The sequence below is a fragment of the Chanodichthys erythropterus genome, chromosome 21, assembly GCF_024489055.1.
Source record: "Chanodichthys erythropterus isolate Z2021 chromosome 21, ASM2448905v1, whole genome shotgun sequence".
Classification (NCBI taxonomy): Eukaryota; Metazoa; Chordata; class Actinopteri; order Cypriniformes; family Xenocyprididae; genus Chanodichthys; species Chanodichthys erythropterus.
Window position 1 is genome coordinate 22840302 of NC_090241.1, and position 20164 is coordinate 22860465.

At 36.7% G+C, this 20164-nt stretch overlaps 1 protein-coding gene across 5 annotated transcripts in view; it reads left to right on the forward strand.

Moving 5' to 3' along the window:
- lrp8 (low density lipoprotein receptor-related protein 8, apolipoprotein e receptor) overlaps positions 1-17249 on the forward strand; it is a 180199-nt gene extending 162950 nt beyond the window's left edge. For 3 of the 5 annotated variants that reach the window (XM_067374730.1, XM_067374731.1, XM_067374732.1), the window contains exons 14-18: positions 223-364; positions 3085-3237; positions 3450-3839; positions 7241-7315; positions 11246-17249. In XM_067374730.1, the coding sequence (XP_067230831.1) occupies positions 223-364; positions 3085-3237; positions 3450-3839; positions 7241-7315; positions 11246-11544 (1059 nt within the window). In that variant the 3' untranslated portion in view covers positions 11545-17249. The remainder of the gene's footprint in view (positions 1-222; positions 365-3084; positions 3238-3449; positions 3840-7240; positions 7316-11245) is intronic. The other 2 variants (XM_067374733.1, XM_067374734.1) reach the window with 1 other exon arrangement.
- The last annotated feature ends 2915 nt before the right edge of the window (positions 17250-20164 follow it).

Genomic DNA, 20164 nt, shown 5'->3' on the forward strand with positions numbered 1-20164 from the left:
ATCCGACCCCAAACTTTTGAACAGTAGTCTAAGATGGGCAGAAAACTAACATGCCACTTTTACCAATTTGCATACTTTTATCCAAAGCAAATTTCATGCATTCCCTTGGAATCAAACCCATGACGTAGTCATTATTAGTTCCATGCTGTAATATGCTGTTTTAACTAAAGGACTGCAATTGCTTCTGCTTGTGCAGAATTCACATTCTGTATGTTTCTACAGGACCGGGTTTACTGGACAGACTTAGAGGATGAGGCCATCTACAGTGTGAATCGACTGACTGGGCATGATGTGGCATTGCTGGCTCAGCATCTCAACAACCCGCTGGATGTGGTGGTGTTTCACGAGCTCCGGCAGCCTAAAGGTGAGAGATAAGTGGAATGCAGGTACACGCCAACCGACTTTTCATCAGCACGTGTATAGACTGAGCAGTGGTGGAGAGTAACTAGTTAAATGCAGCTATTTACTTAACTGCATTTTTCAATAGTGTGACAGTAAAAATGTAAAAAATAGTGTAGTTTTTCTAATAAAAAGCTTCTTCTATTCTTTTTATTTCTAACAGTTTTTGGTTTATTGTGATGTAACACTCTACTTAAATGTTAATTGTTTTTCAGTTCACTGAAATAACCTGGTCAAATTAATCAAATTGCATGAAGAATAAAAAAATAAAAATAAAAAAAAATTGGGCTAATGCTGCTTGAAATATTAAAGTAGCATTAGCCCAAATTGTTTTAGTGATTTTTCATGCAGTATGATTAACTTGACCAGGTTATTTCGGTTAACTGAAAAACAATTAACTGATTTAGCTCATTGTTTTTGTGCCTGATTAAATCTGTTCTACTTTGTCTAAAGCGTAGCTTGACTATAGCTTAACTACTATAAATTAAGAGTAGTTTGATATTGACACATTTTTCATTATTTATAACAGCATATTTTAGTATAGGGAATAATGGGCACGGATAGACAAAAAATAGTGATATTGTGAAATATTATTACAATTTAAAATAACTTGTTTTCTTTAAAAAAATAAAAATAAATCTTACTGACCCCAAACATTTGAACAGTCTGTTTTATCCGTTGAGCTCAATAGCCAGTGATAGATGTTTTAATGCATTAAAGGACTTAATATCATAAGGAATCAAATTGTCCTTGATATTTTGAGATAAAAGACTTGAAACACTGGGAACTCAAAACTTCCCAGTCTGAAAAGATGATTTACTAAAACTAAGCAGTGTTTTTGCTTATTTCACATTTGAAGAAGCCATTTAAGGTACAGTGGCAAAAAACGCCCGCTTAATTCTGCTAATGCCTCTCAGGAGCTAATAGAAACAATGCTTGAACTGTATTATTTTCACAGTGTCACCTTTTTAGCATTGTTATAATGATGAGAGGCAAATCTTTGCTGACTCTGTTCTTTTTCCCCAGTAATAGTGGTCCTATCATTGAATAGCATATTTATGGTGAATTGTTATTCTAGAGACAGGCAGAGAAAATTAAAGAGGCTGTATGCGTGTGTGTCTGCAGATTTGGATTCTTTGTTTTCATCCTTTTATCACAAACAGACCACATGCAGCGTGCTAGCAGAAGAACCAATTTACAGCCTCCTCACATTAATAAATGAGAAGTGCTATTTAAATCTAAATCAAGGAATTAAACGTGTTGCTCTAAAAATGCCAACGAAAGCAGGAAAACACACTTATGCTGAACGAGAAATGATGAGAATGGAATCCAACCGCTTTTTGTATCTCAAGTGTCTCTGAGTGAAATATTAATCAGCTATGCATCCCCGCAAAACATGATTTAATGAAAATGCTTCTTAAGGAAGAGATAGACGTTAAATATTATTGCATAAAAGAGCTTTCTGAGTAGTGTTTCCAGAGCTAAACAAACTTTCATATGGATTTCCATGCATTGCGTTGCTGTATTTGTTGAAATTATGACATCAAAAGACTGATTCTAGTTCAGTCAATTTCTGTTATTTTAACATATATTTTTTAATCTCTCCTTTTATCAACCTAAGACACATACATACTGTGCATGCATGTATTTTTCTTTTTTTGTTTGACGTCAGTACTTTTTTATGTAATGCGTATTATCATCAAGGCTGCAGTTATTTAATTTTTTTTTTTCAGCAAAACATTACTTCAGTCTTCAGTGTCACATGATCCTTCAGAAATCATTAGGTGCATTCATGTCGTAATTACCACAATTATGAGATTATGACTTGTAAAAAGCTCTCACATCCTCATAAAACTGATTTATTTTCTGCGACTTGCACCACATGACCGCTGTACCATCTGACTGCTGCAGATTCATATTGGCATTCAAAGTGTTGACATAGAAATGTATAATTCTGAGTCAGAGAATGTTAACAGCTCAGAGTAGAACATCACATGTTGTCATCTCATAATTACCGTAATTACGACAAGTTATGAACACAGCAATTCTCTAATATGCTGATTTGATTTGGTGACATTTCTTATTATTATCAATCTTAGAAACAGTTGTGCTGTCTAATATTTTTGTGGAGAATGTGATACATCTTTTTCAGGATCTTTTAATGAATATAAAAGTTCAAAAGAACATCATTTATTTAAAATAGAATTTATTTGTAACATTACAGATGTCTTTACTGTCACTTTTGATCAATTTAATGCATCCTTGATGAATAGAATAATTGAAACATAAAAGTCTGACTCCAAACTTTTGAACAGAAGTGTATATTTAAATTAATGTATTTAAATTAAAGTATAATTTGTCAAACTCAAAACCCAGAAATGAAGTGATAAATGACTGTTGCAATATTTAATATCCAAATCCAATTTTTACCCATAAACAATTGCATAGAAAACTATTTTAAAGTGAATTAAGCTGAATAAATACGCTGGACCCTCAACTTTTTATTTCCAAACCTCATGTGGTACAGCCTTCATTGAAAATGAATGACTTCTAGTCACTGTCAATGTGAATGCATCTTAATAGTTCAGCTCTCATGCTAATATTTTAATGTCCGTGCTTATATACACTACTATGCAACAATTCCAGAGGCTAATACATCAGAATTAAACAAGTTTTCCTCTGTAGCTCCAGACACATGCAACATGGGGAGTTTGCCCAATGGAGGATGTGAGTACCTGTGCCTCAGAGCTCCTCAGATCACTGACCACTCGCCCAAGTACACATGTGCCTGCCCCGACAGCATGGAACTGGGCCCGGACATGCGCCGCTGCGTGACAGGTAACGAAAAACAGAGCCCCAGGTCAAGTTTACACATACTAGGACACACTTTGAAGAAACAAATGTCTACTAATTCATGGTTGTGAGTAAATTTTGAGAGTTGAATGTTGTGATTTAGACAGACTGAAGAGATTACAGGAAGTTTCATCTTCAGTTGTTTCTAGGAATAACAAATCTGAATCTTTTTATCATATCTTTTTCATTTGTTGTAGTCAAACCCAAAACAACAACAACTGCTGCAAGTACAACCATTATTTCAACAACACCAGAACCTTCTATTACTGTGACTTCTACAATCACCACTCCAACTACAAGCACCAGGACACCTGCAACCACCAGCACATTCACTACAACTACACCTAAAACAGTAGTATCAAGTACAACCACCACCAGCCCCAGAACATCCACTTATTCCAGAACATATCATTCCACCACCACACACTCCACAGCCACTTCAACAATGGTGACCACTCAGTCCAGCACTACAGCACCATGGAAACAGCCAACCTCCACTCAGATGACAGCAGATCACAAACAGACATCAACAACCATTGCCCACGGCAACAGCATACAAGGGGCCAATGCCAATCTCTCTCATCGCGGTGAGTTTGAGCTTCTGTTTTGCATTATGAGTCAGTGACATGAAGCTCTTTTTGCCTGTATCTATTAGATCTCAGTGCGGTGCTCGTGCTGACTGGCACACTGCCAAAGTATGCGCACAGAAATCTGGCTCTCAGAAGGCGATCGCGAATTTGGGACGTGCTCAATGTTAAAAAGTGTTAAGAACAATAAGCAGTGAAAAAGATCTCTATGCGGTGCACAGAAAGCCTCGTCTCTCAGCATGCGATTGCAAATTCAGTTCTCTCACGTCTTATTGCGCTTGAATTGTCAAATACGCATGCAATAATGTTAAAATGCCTATCGTGTGGAGTATTTATGTGAACACAGCCTGTCATGTCTCAAGTGAAAGTAAACAGTTGGCTGTAAACCGGATGTGTATCAGTATAATGGATCCGTACGTTTGGTTTTAAAGTGACAGCAGCCTAATATACCTACCTGCTGCTATGTCATTAATGTGGAACAAACCTCTATGTAGGGTTTCCATAGACCTGGCAAATTATTTTGTCTGAGATTCATACCAGTTATCTAAAAAGACATGGATGAATAAACAAACAAACATGTTCTTAGAAAAACTAAAATCTGAATGCTTATTCTACTGAAAACTTACTGATATGTCACTTGCATAATAATTTGGAGCGCGGTGTAATGTGAATTAAACAAAAGAGAAAATAACATACTGCTCTTTACTTTTTTAGCTTTAATAAGAATATATTTATATTTAATTAATACAGTGAAGACTATGCAATATTTTACTTTTACATTTGATTATTAAATTTCTGTACTAATTCTAACTACATGTTAAATAAACCTGTAAAATCTTAATTTGTTTAATTCATATTTTTGTTACATTGTATTTGTCCTATTGTTTGTAATTTGCTTATTTTTTCTTATTTTTCATAACAGAAATGAGATGAAATAACCCAAAATAACTATATCGTGATATATATCGTTATCGTGAAATAAAATTTCACATATTGTGAAATACGAATTTGGTCATATCGCCCACCCGAGTATCTATAATTTTATTCAAAATTATATTACAGTGCAAATCATATACAGTGACTTTGAGTACACTTCTACAACGATGAGCATGCTTTTAAATGTTATGCATAAAATGGGAACTTATATCATAGAGAGGACCCCTGCAAAGTCTAATGATTGTGTGTCTAGGTCAGTATGTATCAAAATATCAGATCATTTAATATTTTTAAGACAAGGAAAGGTTATTCCAGGTTGTAAAATGTCATGTGATTGAGCTTCCCAAAAATGTAATGAATGTTATGAATTATTAATAAAAAATACTTTTTAACTTGAAAAATATATTTTAAAACATTTTTGAAAATAATGATTAAGGTGTGGAAATGTATTTAAAGTAATGAATATATTACTTATACTTGATAGTTATACCATTTTTTATAACGTCATTTTCATATAGCTTTTCTTAAAATTCTATAAATGTTTTTCAAAACTATATGAAACCAAGATGAATATAAAGAGTAGACACACCTTGCACACCTTAAAATGTTAAGCAGAACTGTTTTTAACATTGATAATAATAAGAGCATCAAATCAGTATATTGGAATGATTTCTGAAGGAACATGTGAAACTGAAGACTGCTGAAAATTCAGCTTTGCCATCACAGTTTAAAAATATTAAAATAGAAAAGTTATTTAAATTGTAATAATATTTTAGAATATTATAATTTTTATTGTATTTTTGATCTAATAAATGCTGCCTTAGTGAGTATTAGAAACTTTTGAAACGGTAGCATATATGTCATTGAGCCTTATGCAGATATTCTTTGGACTGTTGTACAAAACCAATATCACATGAGCATGTGTTGTTGTTCTAAACTTCAGCACAGCTTTCAGCTGAAGGCCTGAGGCTTATATAAAAGCTCTCATACAGTACTTGTACAGTAATCCTCAGAGTCTGTGAAAGTTAATGTGTGGTGGAATTTGCTTGCCGAGCATCGCTGGGCCACTTGAGAGTGATAGATGAGGCAGCAGTAGTCGCCGAGGGTCCCAGTGTGTGTCTGTGCTGAATTAGAGCAGCCAGCCCTGACTGATGAACATTGCCCTCAGCCTTGTTCCTCTCCACAGTCAGTGTTTCACTCTCACACCCCTCAGCCAGTGGGCCATGTGTGGGGACAGTCAGGTACACGGCCACCTGGACGCAGCAGGAAAAAGGCATTAGTGACTTCAGTAATAGGATCTATAACCATGAAAATCCTTCACAAGTTTGTTCTCTGTCTAGCCAAGAAATATAGAAAAACAACCATTTTAATAGCCCTTTCACCCCCAGCCCACAATCAATGTGCAGAAGTGGCCATTCTTGATGGTAACCATAAATTTGCTTCTTGAATATTTTATGACTACCAGCATATTATATGGCAGAAGTGGTGAAACTCTCCATTACATAAAACCTGTAAATTGCTGCACTGAGGACAGTCCTGAATTATGCCAGCACCCTTTCTGCGTTTTATGGCTGCTTACTAATGAAGACAAAGACTTGCCTGTAGATTTAGAGAGAATTCTCCAAATAGGACTTATATGATTTTTTTACACTATTGTTCAAATGTTTTGGGTCAGTAGGGTTTTGTTTTTTGAAAGAAATTAATACTTTTATTCCTCAAAGATGCATTAAATTGACCCAAAGAATCCACTTAAATAGAAATTATACACTATATACAAACAGAAGCAGATGATTCAAATGTGTTGCCATAGAAACCCAGATGTCACTAGTATCACATAAATAACATGTTCACTGTAGCTTTAAGAGGATCCCATTACTCACAATATGTTTTCCCTCATTTCCTTTCCCTTTATTTGCAATTGTTACTGTATATACTGCATTTCTTTTGTTTCGTAATGAATTTCCAATTTTTTTCTTTTTCACAGACTGTGTTGTCTGTATCTGTATGCCAGTGATGTACCATCCAGTCCTCTTAATCTCTCGGCTCAGACTCCATTATCAGACACTAATTATGCTGTAGCTAATGGTGGGGCATGTGCTAATAGTGAGATTGAGGTGGGATTTATTTGGTGGAAACCTTAAGAGGGGAAGCAACAGCAAAAAGCAAAGTGGTATATGAATAGTAATATAAGGCCTTGGGCAAGATATCAAGATAAATGGGCACTTTACTATAAAAACTGTAAAAGATTCATCTAAATGAAAATGCTGGTGACAAAATACTGTACCTGAGTCAGTATGATGCTTTAAAGGAATAGTCTGTCATTTACTCAGACTCAATAACTGCAAATGACAAGATCTGTTATGATCTTGTGATTAAATGGAAAGTAAATAAAGCGTTTCTCTTTATCGACTGTTGTCGCCCATCTTTCATTCTTCATCTTTCTCTCTTCTTTCTCTCTGTTACAGCTGGCAGTGGAAATGACCACTTCCTCCTTGGTAGCAATATAACTGTTGCGGTTCTGGGTATTGTCATTCCAATAGGTGAGTTTTAAAGTTAACCAAGCATTTTATCCTGCATTTTGAATTCAGCCTTGTTCACCCAGTAGATAAACAGCTTTGCCCTACAGCTTTATGTGCACTATTTGCTTTGGAGACACTTACTGTGGTCTTAACTAGCCATTTATAAACTTGCTGCTGCTCCATTTAGCTTAATATTCCAGGTTAAATATAACTTAAGTGCTATCGACAGCATGCTAATTACTCCAGAAAATAATTTCGACTCATTTGAGTTAAAGAAAAACGTATGTACAGTATAGCTCTTTAAAAAGTTACACAATGTTACATCAGTGTGACAACACCGTTTTCTTCACTTTGCAAGCACATGATGCATAAAACAAAACTCTTATCTTAATAATAAATATTTATTCAAAAAGATTACATAGAATAAACTAGTAAAAGCTTTTTCAAGGTCATATTACAACACGGTGGTCGTTCTAATCTGTCAATTCTTATTCTGGCATGGTAAATCATGTGGAGGGCACATATTTTTGATCTTGAACTTTTAGAACATTTAGATGTTAATTATTTGTATTAATTTGAATTGCTTTTTATTGAATGAATTGAATGAAGTTGCTTGTTGCCTAGAAACATTGTGCAACTTTTTTTTTTTGAAGCAGTAAAAAAAATTTATAGTCACTCAGTGTCATTGCAAATATTTAAATAAATAAATTAAAAACCTTTCTTTCAACTTGCCTAAAATAGATGTAATGAGGTCCATTTTTTGCAAGAAAAGTGAATTACATTTTTTAAACATTGCTTTTATAATGTTAATATGTTATTTATATATAATTTGAACTATAGAGTCTAAATTGTCCTTTTGAGCTGACAAGGACTAATTTTCCAGGTTGATGAATTTCTGGTTCTGTGTCAAATGCCAGTACCAAATATGAGTAAAAATCGGTGTTGCAGAGTATATGAAAAGGTGTCAATTGCCATTTGGCTGGTAACATTTTTATGAATCCTAACAATGCAATGTTGTGAGAACATGAACATGAACAAACGTGGACAAAGCTTGTGACGGAATACAGGCCAGTGCTGCATCATCATGAAAATGCAAGAAGACATGAAAGTTAACTCAATTCATACGTTCAGAAAGCCGCATCTCAGTGTGCGAATGCTCTCTTTCATGTCTTCTTAAGCTTGAACAGATATTCAATTACAAGTATGTCAAAATGCCTGTCTTGAAGTATCCTTGTAAACATTGTCAATTATGTCTTAAGTGAACGTGAACAGTTGAAAGAAAACACATGTGAATCAGTATATTGGATCCGTGCATTAGCTCTTAAAGTGACAGCAGCCTAATATTCCTGTTGCTTTCTGTGGTTTTAATTTTGATCAAACAACAAAAAACAAAGAAAAAACACTCACTGCTCTTGACTGAATAACTATTGTAACTTTAATAAGGATTAATCTATAGTTGTGTCCCAAATGACGCACTATACACTATGCACTTATACACTGTGTACTTATCCGTGTAGTGCGTGAATTGTATAAGGTTATTTTGTTATTTAAGATCAGAATCTGACAGCCTCTTCCCCTCTGCTACGTAATTAAAGCTGCAACAGTTGAGTGCATGAAGTGTCCAACATTCCACACTTCCACACTTTTCCGTTAATTTAGTGCATCATCCGGGTATTTAAAGTGTACTTTACTCGCACTATTTGTACTTAAAAATGTCATAGAATAGTGCATAAGTACGTGAATTGGAGCGCACCTTATGGTAAAAATAAATGGCCAGTAAATTTTCTTAAAGGGTTAGTTCACCCAAAAATGAAAATTCTGTCATTATTTACTCACCCTCATGTTATCCCAAACCTGTAAGACCTTCATTCATCTTCGGAACGCAAACATATTTTTTATGAAATCCAAGAGCTCTCTGACTCCTCCTTAGACAGCAATTTAATTCCCACTGTCAAGGCCCAGAAAGGTATTAAAGACATTGTTAAAGTAGTCCATGTGATTACAGTGGTTGAACCTTATGAAGCGACGAATACTTTTTGTGTACAAAAACAAAACAAAAATATCGACTTTATTCAACAATCTCCTTCTCTTGCCTGTCAGTTTCCTGCGCTGTTGATGTAGTAAACAGTGCAGCTCTTCTGTGTTCTACATCCGAACACCAGCTCAGTAAGTCTTTTTTTTTTTTTTTTTTTTTTTTTTTGGCAATTAAGGTTGAACCACTGTAGTTACGTGGACTATTTTAATGATGTCTTTAGTACCTTTCTGGTCCTTGACAGTGGTAGTTAAATTGCTGTCTATGGAGGAGTCAGAGAGCTCTCAGATTTCATCAAAAATGTCTTAATTTGTGTTCCAAAGGTGAGAGAAGGTCTTGCGGGTTTAGAACAGCATGAAAGTGAGATTTTCATTTTTGGGTGATTTAACTCTTTAAGTCACCAGCCATTGGCAGGTGTGGTGAAAATGTAGTTTTAGGCTCTGGTTCCATATCTTAAACTGTTATTACGATGCCGTACCTATTCACCCTATAGACTTTTTGTAAGAGCCTTACTGTACATTATACCATCAACAAATTCTGTCAATTTAGCTTAAATTGTTTTTAAAACTAAAGGGTTATTGCAGAAATTTTCATCTTACAACATGGTTAAAAAATATTGTGTTCTTTTTAAAATTAGTGCTTTATAAATGGTTATTTTTGATCCTACAAAGAGAAGTGTCACTCATGCATTTCGATTTTGTGATCATTCTCTCAGTTTCTATTCATCATCCTTTTGACTGTTTGAACTAAACAGTAAATGTATAAAGTACAGTATATGTAAATGTATATATCTCAAAGTCTCTGTCAAAAGGACCTGATGGACTTCATTGATTGTTTGAGCTGTGTCTGGCAAGTGGCTTAGCGGGATTGAAATGACCTCGTCTGCGCTCATATTCAAATGAAAGACACTAAGTGAAATACCTTTCCTCTAAAAACCATTTTTCTGTGTAATTAAGGTCCCTCTATGTCCACTCCTCTTATCTTAACATTGTAACATTTTTCTAAATGCTTTCTTTTATTGTAGTTTGAAAATAATGAATGTAATTCATAGACAGAATGCAATCCAAGTGTTTATAGCCAGACAATAGAACCTGTGTGATGGAGGAAAACACATCATGAGGAGGTCTCTGCGGCCCCCCAGACAAAAGAGCAATTAGGGAGAACTTCCAGGGGACCAGAACAGCCACGGCTGATCTTTTAAATTAGGGAAGGGGTTAGCCAGCCACTGCAGTAAAGCCACACATGGTTATCAATTCACCCTGAAATAGCAATGCGCTCCCCCCAACCATTTGCATGTAGGCGTGTGTGCGCATACACACAGTCCAATTCGATTTCTCCTGGTCCCCTTAGACCCCTGCTTTCTCACTGAGCATGCGAGCACCCCCTTCACATATTCCACTAAGCCACTGTGTGTGTGTGTGAGTGAGTGGGAAAGGTATGTCTTTGGCAGCCCTAGTTCAAATATACATGAATGGCATTTTTAAAGTAGCTTTTGAAGTAGTTATTTTGGTAACGATATGATCAGACTGTTCTTAAATTATGCATACTACCAAAAGTCGATACAATTTTTCAACATTTTTAAAAAGAAATCTCTGACCTACACTACATTTGTTTGGTCAAAAAACAGTAATATTGTAAAATATTAATACAAAACAGCGGTTTTCTATCTTAATATATTTTAAAATGTAATTTATTTCTGTGATGGCAAAGCTGAATTTTTCAACCATATTTTTTGTTTTAGAAATGATTTTAATGAAACCATTTGACCCTGGTCTGCCATGATGCACCTTAAGGTTTGAGTGTGTGTGGTTGTATATATATATATATGTGTGTGTGTGTGTCATTATGCTCTGCTCTGTGTCCCCTGGCTGTGTTAACGCCCCCGCCATATGTGTTGACTGTGTGTTAAACGCATGCAGTTCCTATCCTTGCCACAGTGGTCATCGGCCTGATGTGTACCGGAGGCTACCTGGTGTGGCGCAACTGGAGGAGACGGAATACCAAGAGCATGAACTTCGACAACCCTGTTTACCGCAAGACCACGGAGGACGACGACGACGAAATCCACATCGGCCGCAGCGAGCAGATCGGCCACGTCTACCCAGCAGTGAGTGGCAGTGCCAGACAGCCATACCTAGCACTGCCACTGGGGGGCGGTATCCCAGACCCGGCAGCTCATTGGTATTCAGGGGCACCTATGCTGTCCAGTGCGAAGTGAACAAAGGGAGGAAGGCAATAGTGATAAAAAACGAGGGTGGGGCTAAGACAAAAATCCCTAAGAGAGGGCATTATGCTGCCTCTTTCCTCACTCATTCCTCATTTCACCACACATTTTCACTGAAATGTATGTTTAATTAATTAGTGTACGGATTTCCGTGTGAAGTTTAATTAGTTGTCTGTTTGTTTCCCATAGGCTGCATTCTAAATCACATACTCTCTAAGTAGGTACTTTTTTTTTTTGAACAAGTAGTTAAAAAGTACCTTTTTATATAGCATGAATGAATTTAGTATGAATTTAATCTGGACATACTACATTCGCCATGTTGTCATTATCATGTGACCTTCCAGTCTTAGTTGCTTCGCTTCACTGCCATTCACAAATCGTCTCTCATGGCCTCAAAGGATAATAAAGTGTCCATTTGATGCACACTTCAGAATCTCGCTGGAAGTAATAGGTCATCCGTGAACTTTTCACTACTCTTTTATGAATACTGTATTTTGGGCATTCTACTGTTTTTCGCATACTGTATAGTAGGGAAGTATGCGGTTTTGGATGCAGCCATAGTCTTCGTTTTTTTGTGTTGTGTGTGTGTGTGTGTAAAGCTTTAAATGCTTTCCATGTTTGAAAGCTTTGAAATTGTGCTCTCCCATTATCCCATAGTAGTTGTTTTATTATTATTATTATTATTATTATTATTATTATTATTAATTGAATATAATTGCTTTAGGGATGAGCAGTTAGCACCTTAAATGACTGGACAATCTTTTAATAATTTATTTTATTTATTTATTTAGGTGTTTTGCTGTATATTTATTTGGGTGATGAAATGATTTACTCATATATTCACGTAATTGTCGGCCTGGGCTGAAGTAGTAAACAGTTAGTCAGATGGAGGGATTATAACAGTGTGTTTTAAGCTTCCTGTGCTACAGTCGGCATGTCAAGCACAAGCAGAGATAAAGACATCAGTCGCGCAGCAGCAACGGGGCGGGCCGCCCCAGTGGCATAACAGGATTCTCTCCAGCGCCCCACACGTCGCACTCTTTGCTGTGTGTGTGTGGGGATCTGCATATCGGATGTTTCTCCTACTCCATGGGCCTTCTCGTTCTTTTCTATGTATTTATTTCTCTCCCTCTTTCTCTCAACACGTGTAACTGTTTTTTATCTGCTCTCCGCAGCGCGTGGCGCTCAGTCCTGACGATGACGGATTCCCCTGAGGGCGATTCTCGCTCTTGCCCTCTCCTTCTCCATACCCGAATCCATGCGTCCTTTAGTCCTCCATCTCTCCTTCCATCGAGGAGATCGCACGAGACAACGCAGCGAGGCACAAAGAGCCAAAAGGACACAAGAGCACTTGCTCTCCACAGCTGAGAGCTACAAACTGGGTTTGTCTTCTCGTAGTGTCTCTTTCAGCCCATAAACCCTCAGTTGGGCAATAATCACTAGTTCTACAATTAAACTAATAGCATCATTCCTGCTCTTTGTCAGTAGTAGTAGTAGTAGTAGTGCTGTTTAATGATGACTAACCTCATAGCTCATCACGTCAGTAGTCGCTAACACTCAGTGGCTCTCCCGCTGCGCTCGTGCTGTAGATTTTTTTTTAATTAGAAAGTTGTTAAGCTGGTTTGAGGTGAACTGGCTTGCCCATCACAGGCCAAAACCCACTGGGGAGAACTGTGGGCAATCCACCTCATCAGCATGGGAGATGCATAGAAGTAAAATATGAAAAAGGATGGAGATGGGATGAGGAAAATTCATATTTGCAGACATAAAACACACAAATTCCACTATGCAGTTGTTATGCATTCACATAATCTCACAAACAAATAGCAAACCATAAGTAAACAAGTCTGTAATTTCCTGTCCTCCTAATACTTCCAATGCCATGACTACTGTTACTTCATGTCTTCCATGGTCACTCAAATTCAGATTGGACCCTTCTAAAAGATCTGCGGCCATTATCTGGAGTAGAAGGGTTTCACCTCCCAAGTTTGAGAGGCAATATATATTTCCGTATTTATTTATTTCACCAGCACTGGGTCTTCCATTTTTCTCAAGTTTCTAAGACCAACTAAAATCTTCCAGCCCAGGCACATTTATATCCCCAAAACCTCAGCTCAGGACAACAGTTTTTCTAAAATATTATCATTTATCGCTACAATCTGTGTGTCTTATCACAAACACACTAATAGATACGGTAGCCAGGGTTTTATAATGGCTAAATTGCTGTTTGTTCATATCGACAGTCTAGATCGCTCCCTCTCAGACATGCAAAAACACGTACACACACTCCCCTCTCCCAAACACAAACGTGTCTTTTCCGCCCCTACATTCGTCATGCCTCGGGTAAAACTCTTTAACATTTAGCATGCTGACAACAAGACACCGCCTGCCATATTGGGTGGCTTAATGGTGTGATAGATTAGAGTCGTAGATCAAAGCTTTGCTCCTCTGAACAGTCATCTGTTCAGCGCATGGCACGGGAAATGAGGAGAGTCTGAATATAGGCTTCCTGTACAAACTCTCTCCATGTGATGAATGAGTGCTTGGTTATTTCTGTATCACTGTCAGAAGGACACTGACTGATTGGACAGATGTTTAAAAAACAGATTTTGTCCCACCTGGATATGCCTGTTGGGGGAAAAAACATCAAACCAGCCACAGTTTTTTTTGCTGGTCCTAGTTAGGCTAGTCAACTTTAATGGTTTAAAGGGGATTGAATGATTCAGAGCAGTGGGTATTAATCTTTTTCACTCTAATCTGAACTTTAAAAATATGTCAGGTTGATTCGGTACGTTTATTTTTAGCATTTTAATTAAGAGTCATTACTCAAATTGGGGCCCCACTGGAAGTTTGCCCTCTTGTGGGCCCCGTCACCTGTTTGAGATCCACAGAGCGTCATCAACTTAAACCAGGCTAAAAACCTTAGGCTGGATTAAGATTTTTCAGCAGGGATTAAAGTTTGGCATATAGCAGTATGTGCGATGTTAGATCAGATCATTTTAAAGAACTAGTCATGCGAGTTGCCCTTTATTGGAGACTTCCGAAAGGCATTGCTGGGTCCCCGAGACGTGCATGTTTGGTTCTGGCCCGCATGTGGGTGGTCTCGCATCTGGAGTGGTTCTTTGTTCCTGCAACCTTTGCTCCTCTCTGCTGTGATGAGGCATCTTATGTGCAGCGCTTGTAAAACATCCCTCCACATTTCAAAGAATCCTCCATTAAGTCTCTGTTTGTTTTCCATTAGGAATAGAGACAGTGTGGGAGGTTCGTTGCTCAGGCTTTTGTCTGTGAGAATTAAAGAACTGCAGTTTCTTGTTCGTTCTCTGAATACGGTGGACTATCAGATGGACTTGAGATGTCTGACATGATTTGGAGATAACAGGCCTGATATCAATATTATAGTTAATCTTCATTCATCGTTAATCATTTCTCATATCAAACTGTTTATACAGTGGAAAGTATAACTAATAATAGATTTTTTTTATTATTATTATTTGAAGCGACAACATTTTTGATTACGTTCACAAATGTCACTTCTGAAAATGTGGAACTGTAGTATTTGATTCGAAAATCTCAGACTAGCAATACAGGGTAAACAAACTGCTTCATGTGCTTTTTCAAACTGTCATGTCATAAATTATTGTTTGATCATCATCAACTTGGTCTCTTCAGAGAAAAAAAGGCTTAAACCAGCCTAATCTAGTTTGCTGGTCTTCTTAGGTCTGGTTTTCTGGTTTTAGAAGCATTTTTAGCGGCACTTACCACCTGGTCCACCTAGACTGAAAGACTAGACACCAGGCTAGGGGACCAACTAAGATGAGAAAAACCAGCTGAACCAACTGGACATCAGGATGGAAGACCAACATAGACCAGGAAAAACAGCCTAAACTGGTTTTAGATGGGTTTTGAGCACATGTCAGCTGGTCAGGCTGGGAGTCCAGCTTGTTGGCCAACTAAACCAACTGGACACCAGCTTGGCCAGGCCAGGAGACCAACTAAGACCAGTAAAAACAGCCTAAATAGGTCTTTGAAGGGTTTTGGGCACTTGTCAGTTGATCATGCTGGAAGACCAGCTTGCTGACCAGCTAAACCAACAAAAAACCAGCATGACCAGACTGAAAGAACGGTTAAGACTAGCAAATAAGCTTAGGCCATTTTAGTCGTTTTTTTATTTTCTGAAGAGGCATCATGCACATTTCTTTTTCCTGACCCCAACGTCATTGTTCTTATCAGGTGCTGCTCTAGAGTTAGCTCCAAAAAAAAAAAAAAAAGTGTTTTTATGGGGAACTTTGTTACATTGAGCTCTCTAGCTTTCAAGGTTTCTACAAACTGATCTCTTAGCATATTATAATTTAGAATGTGTGGGACACATTTTCGAAAAAATACATGCACGGCGTGGTCACAGAAGGTTCTAGAACAGGCTTTTTAGACCCTTTGGATTTTCTGCCTCTCTGTAGATAACAAGCAGTACTTTGTGACCGTTGTCCATCATTCTTACTCTATGCATATGTAACGGCGAGTCCTGCCTTCCTATAGCACTGCAGGGACTCGCCACGCTGCTCCTTCACCCCACTCCACTGTGACTAACATTCGTAATGTCTGTAACTCCTCTTCATCACTGTCCACCTGTCATCCCCATCAGCCCAACAAGTAGGACATTGCTTTCGAAAGGGCTACCATTCTTTTACAATGGACGATACACTGGACAATACGCTGGAACCTCTCCTGGAACAGTGCTCCTTAGTTTGGTGGACTTGTAGAGCTGAACTGCTGTCTCGAAATGGATGAATCGGGTCCTCCACACCCGTGGTAACATTCCCGTCTGTTCTCTTTGTGACCTGTGGAAACAAATGACCTCTATTTTGGTTTCCCCTTATGAGATCATGTTGACATGATGTATATTACTTGAAGAACTGTTCATTTTTTTTGTAGGTTTTGTAGGTGTTAAATTTCAGGAGAGGGGAAGGAGGGCCTGTCATTACTGTCATTTGAGGAAACGTGTGTCCCGGTCATTTCATAGCTGTTTGGAGACATTTTGTACGCTGTTTGTTGCACAAACTTTTTCAAGAAGCCTTCTGCACTGTGTAAATGATTACATAGGATGGGGGAAGGGTGACCGTTGCAGTCCAATGAGTTTGAATCATGATTTGTAAATATGTTTTCATACAGCGAAACTTTTGATAAGGTTTTAAACATTTCTTGTAAAAAGAAGATGTGTATATTAGTCTCCTGGACGAAAAAGAGTGTAGACCATACATGGATTTATTTGTACTCAAGAGCACTGGATTTCTTTACTACTTGATTGTAACTAAAACTTAATAATCTGCCAAAGTGTTTTCTCTTTTTTTTTTCTTTTTTTTTCTCTCTTCCTCCTGGTCTGAATTTTATTTTTTGCTTTTTAACGTAAGCATTGCAGAAATAGTGTTTAATTTGTGTTTGTACATTTATTTAATAGATAAATTAAATTGTAATTCTATTTAATAGGTTACACTCAGTGGTGAAAGAGAGGGTTAGTTTAATTTATTGGTGCCTTGTTTGTGTATTTTTTCCAATAATGTCAAATTTTGTTTGCTTTTCTCGTGTCTGTGTCAGTGGGTTGGAGGTGGTGGGAATAGAGAGGGGGTTTTAACGTTAGCAAAATTATACTTACATGGAATATCTGTACTGTATGCCAAAATGGTCTCACTCACGTTTCTATGAAATTCAAGTTGTTGATAAATATCTATATATTGATATATTAAATTGTTAAAAATCTTTTGTCTCCTTCTCATTCTTCAGCATTTTTAATTGGTCAAATTAAAAAAGCTCTCAGTTGTTTGTGGTATTGATCAAATAATCTAAGTTATTTGTTATTTTTTAAGTTATAAGTTATCTGTTGTTCCCTGCATAAATTCACCCTTTCCTCATGATTCTTGTCATCTTGCCTGCTCTCCAGAGGAGATGGTGGCTCTGTGCCTGGTAATGGAAAGAGGAACACCCCCCGCCAGGTGTCACACTGTGATTTTGCTAATGCTGGGTGAGTATTGGCCTCCAGGGAGACTTAAATAAAATGGGGAAACTGCCTGAACTTCCAGTGGCTGCCCCTGACAGCGGGCAGATTTGATAGATGTGATTTTTACAAAGATGCCATGATGTTAAAGTACGGAAGAGGATTAGGGCCAAGCAATAATAAAAAAAATAAAACCATCTCGAGATTAAAATTGTTAAATTTAGAAAAAGTAGAAAAAAACTCGTTAAATTTAGAAAAAAAGTCAAAAAAAATGTTGAGAATAAACTTGTTAAATTACGAGAAAAAAATCATTAAATTTAGAGAAAAAGGTCAAGATAAAATGTTGAGAATAAAGTAATTAAATTACAAGAAAAAAGTTGTTAAATTACGAGAACAAATTCGTTAAATTATGAGAAAAATGCCGTTAAAGTTCAAGAAAAAAGTCAAGATAAAATGTTGAGAATAAACTCATTAAATTATGAGGAAAAAAGTTAAATTACGAGAACAAATTTGTTAAATTACGAATTTGTTCTCATAATCTAACGACTTTTTCATCGTAATTTAATGACTTTATTCTCTGAATTTTTAATGACTTTATTCTCGGAATTTAATGACTTTCTCATCATTTTATCTCAACTTTTTTTTTCATAATTTAACGAATTTGTTATCATAGTCTAACGACTTTTTTCTCGTAATTTAATGACTTTATTCTCAACATTTTATCTCGACTTTTTTCTCGAAATTTTACGACATTTTTCTCATAATTTAACGAATTTGTTCTCATAACTTAACAACTTTTTTCTCATAATTTACTTTATTCTCAACATTTTATCTTGACTTTTTTCTCGAAATTTAACGAGTTTATTCTAAACATTTTATCTTGACTTTTTTCTCGTAATTTAATGAGTTTCTACTCAACATTTTATTTCGACTTTTTTCTCGAAATTTAACAACTTTAAATTTGAGATGGTTTTATTTTTTTATTATTGCTTGGCCCTAATCCTCTTCCGTATTAAAGGGATAGTCTGTTCAAAAAATAAAAATTCTGTAATCATTTACTCGCCTTCATGTGGTTCCAAACCTGTGTGTAATAGTTGGGTTTTGGAAATAAATATCCCATTCATTTCCTCCACAGGGAAATGTATTTTTAACAGTAACTTGTAAATCTTTAAAGACAGACCTACTGTGAGCTCTGATGTTCAGAGCGATCAATGCACATCATTTGCTCGTAATATTTAAATTATTTTTAACAGCAGAATTCCTGATGAAAAACTACATTACCCATGACTGTCCAAAGAAATATCCATCAAATCACGTCGAAAAAGCTCTCAGAGACGCCCACTCCTAGGAAGAGCCGCAAATGACATAACAGTGTCATATAAACTAAATAATTTCTATAATCAGCAACTTTAAATCATTAGATTATTTCTCCATCGTTTTTAGTTAAGTTGTCATTCACAGTGCTTCATGGGATTGTAGTTCTAGTAACACAGCCTAGTTTTTTTTTTTTTTTTCTTTTAATCAAAATGTAATGTGATTCACCTCATAGCTGGTTGGTTTGGCTCATGGCTTTAAATTTTAAAATCCTTATGGGAAAAATACTTACGGAACCAAGGCTGCTGAAAAAGGGGGGAGGGCACTGTTGCACTCTGTTGTGTAAGACCATAGACATAGTGTAAGACTTAATAATATCAAGGAATGCAGCCGTTTTTAGCAGTTCAGTTATTAGCAGAGGCTCACATTGGTTTGCACAATAAAATGAAACTCTTCTATCCCAGCGTATTTGTCCTACAGAAAGGCCCCAACAGTTGTGTGAGCACCCTGGTCCATCTCTGCTTAGCCAAACCTATTTATCATTCTCTTTGTTGTTTCGGTAACTTTGCCCATTGTAGAGAGCTCTGAAAACCATCCTCAAAGAGAATTTAATCTTGTTATTCTTATCTCTGAAATATTAATTTCTTTCCAATCCCTAATCGCTGCTGTCCCTCAAGAAATGAAAAGGATATTTTCAAGAGTACAGTTATTGCCTCTTTTTCCAGCTTTATTTTAGCACGGCGGATGACATTTAGCACTCCCTCCTACTGTGTGAACGTCCAATTATTATGCAGCCGGTCCAACTGTGGCAAAGGGAGCTGGGTCTGTCTGTGTCATCTGTCTGGGTGAAAGAGGGGACAGAGCATTCGCTAAAAGCTATTAAGACTTAATTACTGCTAAAAATTCATTCTTGTACCAGGGAGTGCATTGTTCACAAATAAACAAGGATCTAGAAGAAAGGGCATGGAAAGCATGGAGGTAATACTGATTAGAATGGGGAAATGAGAAGTTATGTTTGGGATTAAAACCCAATATGCTGCTGTTCCTGCTTCCCTCCTTCCTGCTTTTTTGTTAAAGGGATAGTGCACCCAAAAATGTACTTAACCCCTATGTCATTCAAAACTGTATGATTTACTTCAGCAGAACACTAAAGAAGAAATGCTACTATGCTGTTACTATGAATGGGGACATGAGCTTTCAAGACTTAATTTGGCCAAGATTTAAATTTAAATGTTATAGATCTTATGTAAATGGTTCATCCATGTATTTTTGACCTTGTAATGTGTAATCAAAATATCATAACCGGACCATAAC